Source organism: Phocoena phocoena, chromosome 1, assembly GCF_963924675.1.
Source record: "Phocoena phocoena chromosome 1, mPhoPho1.1, whole genome shotgun sequence".
Taxonomy (NCBI): Eukaryota; Metazoa; Chordata; class Mammalia; order Artiodactyla; family Phocoenidae; genus Phocoena; species Phocoena phocoena.
The window spans coordinates 130,356,533-130,369,150 of NC_089219.1; the positions used below are offsets into that span (position 1 = coordinate 130,356,533).

The 12,618-nt window shown below is 38.7% G+C and overlaps 1 protein-coding gene across 1 annotated transcript in view; it reads left to right on the plus strand.

Moving 5' to 3' along the window:
* Nucleotides 1-12,618, plus strand: part of KLHL20 (kelch like family member 20) — a 99,351-nt gene that overhangs the window by 64,874 nt on the left and 21,859 nt on the right. Inside the window, exon 7 of the mRNA XM_065877317.1 lies at nucleotides 5,444-5,627. Within this exon, the coding sequence (XP_065733389.1) occupies nucleotides 5,444-5,627 (184 nt within the window). The remainder of the gene's footprint in view (nucleotides 1-5,443; nucleotides 5,628-12,618) is intronic.

Here is a 12,618-nt window from a genome sequence, read left to right on the forward strand (position 1 = left end):
TCTTAGATATTTCACTTCTGTGCACATAAATTCAGCTCTCTTAGTCACTTGAATAACAACTTTCTCACTGTTTGGTAAAACTTCTCACTAGTTCTGTCTTAGTCCATTCAGACTGCTATAACAGAAAACCATATACTGGGTGGCTTATAAACAACAGAAATTTATTTCTTATAGTTCTGGAGGCTGGCAAGTACAAGATCAAGGTGCCGGCAGATTTTGGTGTCTGGTGAGGGCCCACTTTGTCCTTCTTCATAGACTCCATCTTTTCATCTTTTGCTATGTCCTCATGTGGAGGAAGGGGCATGGGAACTCTCTGAAGTCTCTTTTATAAGAGTACTAATTCTATTCATGGTGGCAGAGCACCTCCCTAAGGCCTCACCTCCTGATACCATCACATTGAGGAATAGATTTCAATATATGAATTTCAGAGGGACACATTCAGTCTATAGCAAGTTCTTTCTCTTCAAATTTTTTTTCAAATCCTGATTCATGGAACTAGCTGGAACCTATTGTATTCTTTGTATTTATGCTCCCACATTTCAGTAATTCCATGGCTCTTAAGTGTAGGCTTCCTCGGATTCTGTTTGATATGTTAAGTGTTCTATTCCTTTTCATCAGGGAATTCTATGTAATCACTGGGGCATAGTATCCTTTCCCTTCAGCCTAACCACTTGCCTATCTTTTTCCCTTTAATTTTATTTTCTCTTGGCCTGTGGGAATGTATCTTCCCTTACATTTTTAGAAGAAAAATTTGATAATTTATGTTTGAGATCTCCTTTTTAAATGTTTTCATCTAAATTTCTTCACATAGAGGACTGTAGCATTTCTTCAAGAAGAAAATTGATGCCACATTTTCTTTTTCTGTCTAATCCTCATCGGGCTTTTTCCTTCTCTTTTGAAAGATTCCTTCATTCCTGTTTTAGATTTCAAACTTGATTATTAATTCATCATGTACTGAATTCTCCCATACTCTCAGTATCCTATGTCTCTTGTTTATTGTTATTAATAGAGTTATTTCTATTATCATTCTTATTTATTCCTATGACTTTCATTCCTATATATGCATGCACAGGTACATATTCACATACTCATGTGAGTCTACTTGCTTGCATGCTCACACCTATGTACATCTGCCTCCTCACTCCCACATACCATCTATAGTTGCCATAAATCGGTGAATAAATTCATTGCCAGATCTGGTTAAGTTCTCAGGGAGGTCTTTATAACATTTGTTTAGCTTTGTCGGTTAAACTAGATAAATTATATTGTTAAATGTCTTTTATTTATAAAAGTAGTTTATGTGCCAGCTCCCTATACATACAAGAATGCTATAAATTACATCAGCGTTTCTGTTTCCCCAATTATGAAAGTCAGTTATCTATTTTTTTTTTAATTAGAAGGATGCAAGATCTAATTATTTGGTACCTAAGGTTTATTTTCATGATGTCATGTTGGTTTCAGGAATTCTAGTACTAGTAGGGCCATCTTTGTGGAGGTATATCCATTGTTATCAAGATCTATTAACTATTTTATTTGGCTGTTATGGTACCTGGAGAAGGGATGACAGTATACTACTGTTTCATCAGCCTCAGAACATTCTGGCAGTGAATTAAGAACTAGATTAAGGAAGAGGGGAGGATAATGGGAACTCAGGAGAAAATGGAACAGAAGAGAACCTTCCTATGATCAAAAGCTAGAAACAAAGCCAAATAGGTTTATGGAAAGTACAATACATTTCAGGTCCAGGGTTCTTTATGGATTCAGTGGGGGTTACCAATCCAGTGGAACTAGACAAGGTACACCTTGGGGATGCTGAGAGACAATAATGTAACTCCATTAAATAGAAATTTAAACTTGACTTGAATTACTCAACAGCTGCCATCTTTATCCTGCTGGTTCCTACCATATTCTTCCAATATAACATGATTATAAATTGTCAGGTGCCATGTTTTCAATGTGTAACCATCTTCACTAAAATCTCATTTGCCTCTGTTGATTAAATCATGGTATTAATGAAATCACACTTTGCCTTCTTTAGAAGCCAGTTAAATTGGATCAATTTCATGATCTCAAACTTTTTTTTTTTTTTGGCGGTACGCGGGCCTCTCACTGTTGTGGCCTCTCCCGTTGCGGAGCACAGGCTCCGGACGCACAGGCTCAGTGGCCATGGCTCACGGGCCCAGCCACTCCGCAGCATGTGGGATCTTCCTGGACCGGGACACAAACCCATGTGCCCTGCATCAGCAGGTGGACTCTCAACCACCGTGCCACCAGGGAAGCCCCATGATCTCAAACTTTTGCTAGTAATCTCATAATTTCATATTGCTGATTGGGTATCTGATTCCTCTACTATATTTTTAACTACTTCAGAGCAAGGACCATTTCTGATTTATTTTTGTAGTTTCCAGATTGTATAGCAATCTTGTCAGAGCAGGCATCAATAAAGATTAATTGCATGCTGTTGATCCTAAGGAACACTAGTGAGAAATTAGCATCGACCCATCATGATTAATGGAAAAGGAAAATTGGAAAACAATAATGGATTGCTAATGTCAGTTTGTGCATGAAAGATAACCTATTTTTATTTTTTTTTAATATTTAATTTATTTATTATTTTTGGCTGCGTCGGGTCTTAGTTGTGGCATGTAGGATCTTCGTTGCGGTATGTGGGATCTTTCATTGCAGCATGGGCTCTTTTTTTTTTTTTTGTGGTACGCGGGCCTCTCACTGTTGTGGCCTCTCCCGTTGAGGAGCACAGGCTCCGGATACGCAGGATCAGCGGCCATGGCTCACGGGCCTAGCTGCTCTGCGACATATGGGATCTTCCCGGATCGGAGCATGAACCCATGTCCCCTGCATCGGCAGGCAGACTCTCAACCACTGCGCCACCAGGGAAGCCCCAGCACGGGCTCTTTGTTTCAGTGCACAGCCCTCTCTCTAGTTGTGGGGTGCGGGTTTTCTCTCTGGTTGTGGCGTGGGCTCCAGAGCACCTGGGCTCTGTAGTTGTGGTGCACAGGCTCCAGAGCATATGGGCTCTGTAGTTTGCAGCACACGGGCTCTCTGGTTGAGGCACACGGGCTCAGTAGTTGTGGTGTGGGCTTAGTTGCCCCGCAGCATGTGGGATCTTAGTTCCCTGACCACGGATTGAACCCGTGTTCCCTGCACTAGAAGGTGGATTCTTTACCACTGGACCACCAGTGAAGTCCCACAATAACCTATTTGTAAATAACACTTTTTAAAAAGTTTTTCTGATTATAGAAGTGAATACACATGAAATATAGAAATATTTGTTAACACAGAAAAACATAAAGAAGAAAAGTTAAATCGTCTGTCACCTCTTTTCCACTATTAAACTAAAAGTTTCCTTTTTCATTTGTAGAGAAAAACCATTAGGTCTTTTTCTTACAACTGTATTGGTTTTCCCTGCTTTCTCAGTCTTTTTATGCTATCCAGATCTGACCTCTATTCTTGAGTGATACTGTTCCACTGACATTATTTTAGATCTTGACCCACCTGTCTCTACTTAAAACTTAATCCTTAATTTGCTTTGGTTTTTATTGCAATTTTTTCATTATCTTTGGAATGCCAAATTACCAGTTCTCACTTAACTTTGGAAAATTGAGTCTTCATTTCTTCATCCTGGAAGCCTAAGATCAAATCTATAATCTCAGTAGTTTTATTACTCAGCATTTTACTCCTACTGATGTCTTCTGGTTTGTCCTCTTGTTTTCCATTAGGTTTCTTGATGCTTCTCAATTCTGTGCTTCTTTTTTGTTGGGGATTTTTTTTTTTTTTTAGTATTCAGTTCACTGATCCTTATTCCAGACACTTTGTGAAAGTTGCCTACTTTAAGGTAACACTTTTTGATCAAATCTGTCTGTGAAGTAATTCTTTTCACAGTCAACATCTCACGCATATAAAACTATATGTCACCTTTTCAGCAATATTTTTTCTTAAGTACATCACTTAACACAAATTGAGAGTTCTCACAGCAGAAACTATGCATACACTTTATCTTGCTAAGTACAGTGTACTGGCTTATAATAATAACTTAGCTAGTTCTGTCCCCGTTATGCCATCACCTGCTGCCTTGGAAATAATGATGCACATAAAATTGCCATGAGGCAGTGGAATTGAACAACTTTTTCCTTTGCTTTTTTCCCCAGGTCACAGGAAAGGTTTAAATTTGATTTCCTAACGGCCTATTTTTTTTCTTTAGTATCAAAGAACACAGATTATGAAGTGATATTAACTTGATTTGGAGCCGTGTAATCCAATAAACAGCTGGTTTTAATAGCTTTCATTATAAATTGTGCCTGAGGTTTAATAATTAGGCTGTTTGATTTGTCTCAAGTGCTTATAACCCTCACATTTGCAGCCAAATTTTATGTTGGAAGTTAAGATGTTTTCTCTGATATTGAAACTCCAGGCATATATCCCAGAAGAGAATTCAAATTTAAGCAAATTAATATAGACAAAACTTACTGTGATTTAGTATTAGTTGAATATCCTAATTTAAATGAAATCATAATAAAATGTATACAGCATATTGAGATTTGAAATAAGGAATGAGTTTTCAAATCCACCAGAAGAAGGTTAGAAACATTCGCATTTTATTCTGGCTCAGGAAGTTATTGAGACCTCCAAGAAACCATTAGTTTTCAAATGTTTTGAGGTTAAGTTATCCTTAGACTTCACTTTTTAAGCTCCAGAATCTAGCTCTTATTTTAGATTGAAATAGAGATGATTTTAAAGAATAACAAATTAAATTTATCTGCTATAATTACACTTTTTTTCAGGGAACACTCAGAGAAGCTTTATTGAGCTCAGTTTGAACCTGTTATTCTGAGTATTACTTACTTATGAAAAATGTAATTTCTTCAAAATGTTTTCTGATCCTGAATGTCATGTTGGATATTGTAGAATTCAGTACAGACTGCAGATTAAACAGAAGGCAAAACATTTTATAAGTCTTAAGAATTTTTGTATTTAGTCACAAGATGAGGTCATGAGCAGATGAGCCGAAATCCCTCTCCCCTAATAGAATAAAAGAAATTTTTTTTTTAAACAGGCTTCTGAGGTATGGTTCTTCTTTTGGTTTTTGATAATACATTACATTTATGTAGAGGCAACAGTCAAGCCCTAGTTTTCTAACTAAATTCAATGTTCTAGCCATTAAATGCCACATTACTTCCCAATATAATTTGAATTGGTGTCCTTGCCCTCCTCTGTAAAATGGACCTAATACTAACTTATTTAGAAAATTCTAAAGATTATAGCAATCCCAGTGGAATAAGTAAAAATCATAACTTATGTTTTAACCTGCTTCTAGAGGCGTTTGGTAAGTCCAAGCATTAGGACTTAACCAAATAAAAGTTAGCAGTGAGTGATACATTCTATGCTTTAGGACAGGTATTCTCCTGACCATTTGTTACTTCCCCAGTTGGTGGTTGGTGCAGTGGAGATGCCATTTCCAGTGTTGAACGATATGATCCACAGACCAATGAATGGCGAATGGTAGCTTCAATGAGCAAAAGGCGATGTGGAGTTGGGGTCAGTGTTCTTGATGACCTGTTATATGCAGTAGGAGGCCATGATGGGTCCTCTTATCTCAATAGTGTTGAAAGGTAAGTAGGGTCAATTTGAAATTTTTTTCTCTCCTATTCATATTGTTTTGTTTGAGATGTTAATTTGAAACAGATGTAACGTGTTGCTTTAGTTTTGTGTCTGTGGCACTAGCTGGCAGCCTAGACCACTTACTGTGACATACAAGTCCTTTATGATCTGACCTCCACCTGTTTCTCCAGTCTGTCTCCCCTGGCACACCACTATTCCCTAAACACGCTAGTGCAGACCCACCAAATTGTTTGCAGTTCCTTAGACATGCTGTCCTCTTTCGTGCCTCTTTGCCTATATATATGCATGCTGTTCGTTCTTCCCTGGAATATCTTTTCAAGATTCAAATGTTACTTCTTATATAAAGCCTTCTCTGGCACCATAGAGACAGGTTAGTTACTCAGTCCTCTGATCTTTCACAAGTATTTTGAACATACTTGTACATATCACATTGGCTGTAACTGTTTATTGAAATGTCTTTTCCCATATCTGTGACAATGCCTGGCACATTAGAAACCTACAATAATTTATTTTTTAATAACTTCTAGGTTCTTGTTCTCATCCAATCCTTTTTCATTCAGCTGTGTTCTTGATACTTACCAAACATATCTATGAAACCCTGCAGCATATCAAGATCTAGAGATACAGATTGTATAGTTGGAAAGAAAAAACAACAGAGGGATCAGCTCCATAGAAGTTTTTAAAAAAAAAGCACACTTAAAAACAAATTGAGTTAACTAAATAAGGGTGGACATGATTACATATTTACAACTTAATAACAGTGAAGCCCATGAATATCAAAATGTGTGGTCTGCAACTAAAGTAATATTCAGAGGCAGATTTATATACATTATAACTTATGTGCATTCATTTGAAAATAAGAAAGACGGGAAAATAAATCATGCTTTTAAATAAAAAAGTTATAAAAAGAGCAACAAAACCCAAGAAAATAGAAATTAACTGGAAAGAAAAGTTAATGAAATTAAAAACAAATATATAGCTACAAAAAGAGCAATTTGATAGTATTTTTTTTAATTAAAAATGAAGAGGGGGACCTTCAAGATGGTGGAGGAGTAAGACATGGAAATCACCTCGCTACCCACAAATACATCAAAGATATATCTACAAGTGGAACAACTCCTAAAGAACATCTACTGAATGCTGGCAGAAGACCTCAGACTTCTCAAAAGGGAAGAAAATCCCCACGTACCTGGGTAGGGCAAAAGAAAAGAGGAAAAACACAGACAAAAGAATAGGGATGGGACCTGCACCTCTGGGAGGGAGCTGTGAAGGAGGAAAAGTTTCCACACACTAGGAAGCCCCTTCACTGGCGGAGACGGGGGGTGGGGGGGGGGAAGCTTCAGAGCCACGGAGGAGAGCACAGCAACAGGGGTGCAGAGGTCAAAGCGGAGAGATTCCTGCACAGAGGATCGGTGCCGACCAGCACTCACCAGCCTGAGAGGCTTGTCCGCTCACCCACTGGGGAGGGTGGGGGCTGGGAGCTGAGGCTCGGGCTTCAGAGGTCAGATCCCAGGGAGAGGACTGGGGTTGGCTGCATGAACACAGCCTGAAGGGGGCTAGTGCACCACAGCTAGCCAGGAGGGAGTCTGGGAAAAAGTCTGGACCTGCCAAAGAGGCAAGAGTCCATTGTTTTGGGTGCACAAAGAGAGGCAATTCCTTCCCTCTGTGCCCACAGAAGGCAGAGCACTGCCTAAGCGAGCTCCAGAGATGGACGCAAGCTGCGGCTATCAGCTTGGATCCCAGAGATGGGCATGAAATGCTAAGGCTGCCGCCACCATCCACTAAGAATCCAATGTGCAAGCACAGGACACTATCCACCACCCGCCGTGGGAGCCTGTGCAGCCTGCCACTGCCAGGGTCCCGTGATCCAGGGACAACTTCCCCAGGAGAACACACGGCATGCCTCAGGCTGTTGCAATGTCACACTGGCCTCGGCTGCCACAGGCTCGCCCCACATTCCCATTATGACTACTGTACCCCTCCCTCCACCCAGCCTGAGTGAGCCAGAGCCCCCTAATCAGGCGCTGCTTTAACCCCCTCCTGTCTGGATGGGGAAAAGGTGCCTCAGGTCTTGGTGGGGAACAGATGCCTAAGGGTGACCTACACACAGAGGTGGGACCAAAACCAAAGCTGAACCCCAGAAGCTGTGCAAAGAAAGAAGAGAAAGGGAAATTTCTCCATGCAGCCTCAGGAGCAGTGGATTAAATCCCGACAATCAACTTGGTGTACCCTGCATCTGTGGAATACCTGAATAGACAACAAATCGTCTCAAAATTGAGGTGGTGGACTTTAGGAGCAACTGTAGACTTACGGTTTGCTGTCTGCAGCTGACTTGTTTTTGATATTTATGTTTATCTTAGTTTAGTTTTTAACACTTGTTATCACTGGTGGATTTGTTTATTGGTTTGGTTGCTCTCTTTTTATAATTATTATTTTTTATGTTAATAATTTTTTTTTATGTACTTTATTTTATTTTACTTTATTTTTTTCTTTCTTTTTTCCTCCCTTTTCTTCTGAGCCATGTGACTGACAGGGTGTTGGTGCTCCGGCCTGGTGTCAGGCCTGAGCCTCTGAGGTGGGAGAGCCAAGTTCAAGACACTGGACCACCAGAGACCTCCTGGCCCCATGTAATATCAATCAACACTAAGACCCAGCTCCACTAACAGAGAACTATGCAGCTGATGAAGCAGCAAGGTAAAGACCCACCAGACCATACAAATGAAGAGGGAATAGGAAGTCTACATGAAAAAGAATTCAGAGTAATGATAGTAAAGATGATCCAAAATCTTGGAAATGGAATGGAGAAAACACAAGAAACGTTTAACAAGGACCTAGAAGAACTAAGGAGCAAACAAACAATGATGAACACCACAATAAATGAAATTAAAAATTCTCTGGAAGGAATTAATAGAATAACTGAGGCAGATGAACAGATAACTGACTTGGAAGAGAAAATAGTGGAAATAACTACTGCAGAGCAGAATAAAGAAAAAAGAATGAAAAGAATTGAGGACAGTCTCAGAGACCTCTGGGACAACATTAAACGCACCAACATTCGAATTATAGGGGTCCCAGAAGAAGGAAAGAAAAAGAAATGGTCTGAGAAAATATTTGAAGAGATTATAGTTGAAAACTTTCCTCACATGGGAAAGGAAAGTCAGTCAAGTCCAGGAAGCACCGCAAGTCCCATACAGGATAAATTCAAGGAGAAACATGCCAAGACACATATTAATCAAAGTATCGAAAATTAAATTCAAAGAAAAAATATTAAAAGCAGCAAGGGAAAAGCAACAAATAACATTCAAGGAAATCCCCCATAAGGTTAACAACTAATCTTTCAGCAGAAATTCTGCAAACCAGAAGGGAGTGGCAGGACATGTTTAAAGTGATGAAAGGGAAAATCCTACAACCAAGATTACTCTACCCAGCAAGGATCTCTTTTAGATTCAAGAGAGAAATTAAAACCTTTACAGACAAGCAAAAACTGAGAATTCAGCACCACCAAACCAGCTTTACAACAAATGCTAAAGGAACTTCTCTAGGCAGGAAACACAAGAGAAGGAATAGACCTACAAAAACAAACCCAAAACAATTAAGAAAATGGTAAGAGAAACATACATATTGATAATTACCTTAAATGTAAATTGATTAAATGCTCCAACCAAAAGACATAGACTGGCTGAATGCATACAAAGACAAGACCCGTGTATATGCTGTCTACAAGAGACCCACTTCAGACCTAGGGACACATACAAAGTGAGGGGATGGAAAAAGATATTCCATGCAAATGGAAATCGAAAGAAAGCTGGAGTAGCAATTCACATATCAGAAAAAATAGACTTTAAAATAAAGACTATTACAAGAGACAAAGAAGGACACTACCATAATGATCAAGGGATCAATCCAAGAAGAAGATATGACAATTGTAAATATTTATGCGCCCCAAATAGGAGCATCTCAATACATAAGGCAAATGCTAACAGCAATAAAAGGGGAAATCAACAGCAACACAATAATAGTAGGGGACTTTAACATCCCACTTTAACCAATGGACAGATCATCCAAAATGAAAATAAATAATGAAACACAAGCTTTAAATGACACACTAGACAAGATGGACATTAATTTTTATGTATAGGACATTCCATCCAAAAACAACAGAATATACTTTCTTATGTGCTCATGGAACATTCTCTAGGATAGATCATATCTTGGGGCACAAATCAAGCCTTGGTAAATTTAAGAATATTGAAACATATCAACTGTCTTTTCCGACCACAATGCTATGAGACTAGATATAAATTACAGGGAAAAAACTAAAAAATCCAAATACATGGAGGCTAAACAGTATGCTACTAAATAACCAAGAGATCACTGAAGAAATCAGAGAGGAAATCAAAAAATACCTAGAAACAAATGACAATGAAAGCATGACAACCCAAAACCTATGGGATGCAGCAAAAGCAGTTCTAAGAGGGAAGTCTATAGCAATACAATCCCACCTCAAGAAACAAGAAAAATCTCAAATAAACAACCTAACCTTACACCTAAAGCAATTAGAGAAAGAACAAAAAAACCCCAGAGTTAGCAGAAGGAAAGAAATCATAAAGATCAGATCAGAAATAAAACAAAATTGATAAACCATTAGCCAAACTCATCAAGAAAAAAAGAGAGAAGACTCAAATCAACAGAATTAGAACTGAAAAAGAAGTAACAACTGACACTGCAGAAATACAAAGGATCATGAGATTACTACAAGCAACTATATGCCAATAAATTGGACAACCTGAAAGAAATAGACAAATTCTTAGAAAAGCACAACCTTCTGAGACTGAAACAGGAAGAAATATAAAATATAAACAGAACAATCACAAGCACTGAAATTGAAACTGTGATTAAAAATCTTCCAACAAACAAAAGCCCAGGCAGGACCAGATGGCTTCACAGGTGAATTGTATCAAACATTTAGAAAAGAGCTGGGACTTCCCTTGTGGCACAGTGGTTAAGAATCCGCCTGCCAATGCAGGGGACACGGGTTGGAGCCCTGGTCCGGGAAGATCCCACATGCCGCGGAGCCACTAAGCCCGTGTGCCACAACTACTGAGCCTGCGTGCTAGAGCCCGCATGCCCACGTGCCTAGAGCCCGTGCTCCACAAGAGAAGGCACCGCAATGAGAAGCCCGCGCACTGCAGTGAAGAGTAGCCCCTGCTCGCCGCAACTAGAGAAAGCCCGCGTGCAGCAACGAAGACCCAACGCAGCCAAAAATAAATAAAATAAAATAAATTAAAAAAAAAAAAAAAAAAGAGCTAACACCTATCCTTCTCAAACTCTTCCAAAATTTAGCAGAGGGAGGAACACTCCCAAACTCATTCTACAAGGCCACCATCATCCTGATGCCAAAACCAGACAAAGATATCACAAAGAAAGAAAACTACAGGCCAATATCACTGATGAACATAGATGCAAAGATCCTCAACAAAATACCAGCAAACAGAATCCAACAGCACCTTAAAAGGAGCACACACCATGATCAAGTGGGGTTTATCCCAGGGATGCAAGGATTCTTCAATATATGCAAATCAATCAATGTGATACACCAAATTAAATTGAAGAATAAAAACCATGGGATAATCTCAATAGATGCAGAAAAAGCTTTTGACAAAATTCAACACCCATTTATGATAAAAACTCTCCAGAAAGTAGGCATAGAGGGAACCTACCTCAACATAATAAAGTCCATATATGACAAACCCACAGCCAACATCATTCTCAATGGTGAAAAACTGAAACCATTTCCTCTAAGATCAGGAACAAGACAAGGTTGCCCACTCACACCAGTATTATTCAACTTAGTTTTGGAAGTTTTAGCCACAGCAATCAGAGAAGAAAAAGAAATAAAAGGAATCCAAATCGGAAAAGAAGAAATAAAACTGTCAATGTGTGCAGATAACATGATATTATACATAGAGAATCCTAAAGATGCTACCAGAAAACTACTAGAGCTAATCAATGAATTTGGTAAAGTAGCAGGATACAAAATTAATGCACAGAAATCTCTTGCATTCCTATACACTAATGATGAAAAATCTGAAAGTGAAATAAAGAAAACACTCCCATTTACCATTGCAACAAAAAGAATAAAATACCTAGGAATAAACCTATCTAAGGAGACAAAAGACCTGTATGCAGAAAACTATAAGACACTGATGAAAGAAATGAAAGATGATACAAAGAGATGGAGAGATGTACCATGTTCTTGGATTGGAAGAATCAACATTGTGGAAATGACTGTACTACCCAAAGCAATCTACAGATTCAGTGCAATCGCTATCATATTACCAATGGCATTTTTCACAGAACTAGAACTAAAAGTTTCACAATTTCTACTGAAACACAAAAGACCTGAATAGCCAAAGCAATCTTGAGAAAGAAAAATGGAGCTGGAAGAATCAGACTCCCTGACTTCAGACTATACCAAAAGCTACAGTAATCAAGACAGTATGGTACTGGCACAGAAATAGAAATATTTATCCATGGAACTGGATAGAAAGCCCAGAGATAAACCCACGCACATATGGTCACCTTATCTTTGATAAAGGAAGCAGGAATATACAGTGGAAAAAAGACACCTCTTCAATAAGTGGTGCTGGGAAAACTGGACAGCTACATGTAAAAGAATGAAATTAGACCCCTCCCTTATACCATACACAAAAGTAAACTCAAAATGGATTAAAGACCTAAATGTAATGCCAGACACTATAAAACTCTTAGAGGAAAACATAGGCAGAACACTCTATGACATAAATCACAGCAAGATCCTTTTTGATCTACCTCCTAGAGAAATGGAAATAAAAACAAAAATAAACAAATGGGACCTAAGGAAACCTAAAAGCTTTTGCACAACAAAGGAAATCATAAGCAAGACGAAAAGACAACTCTCACAATGGGAGAAAATATCTGCAAACGAAGCAACTGACAAAG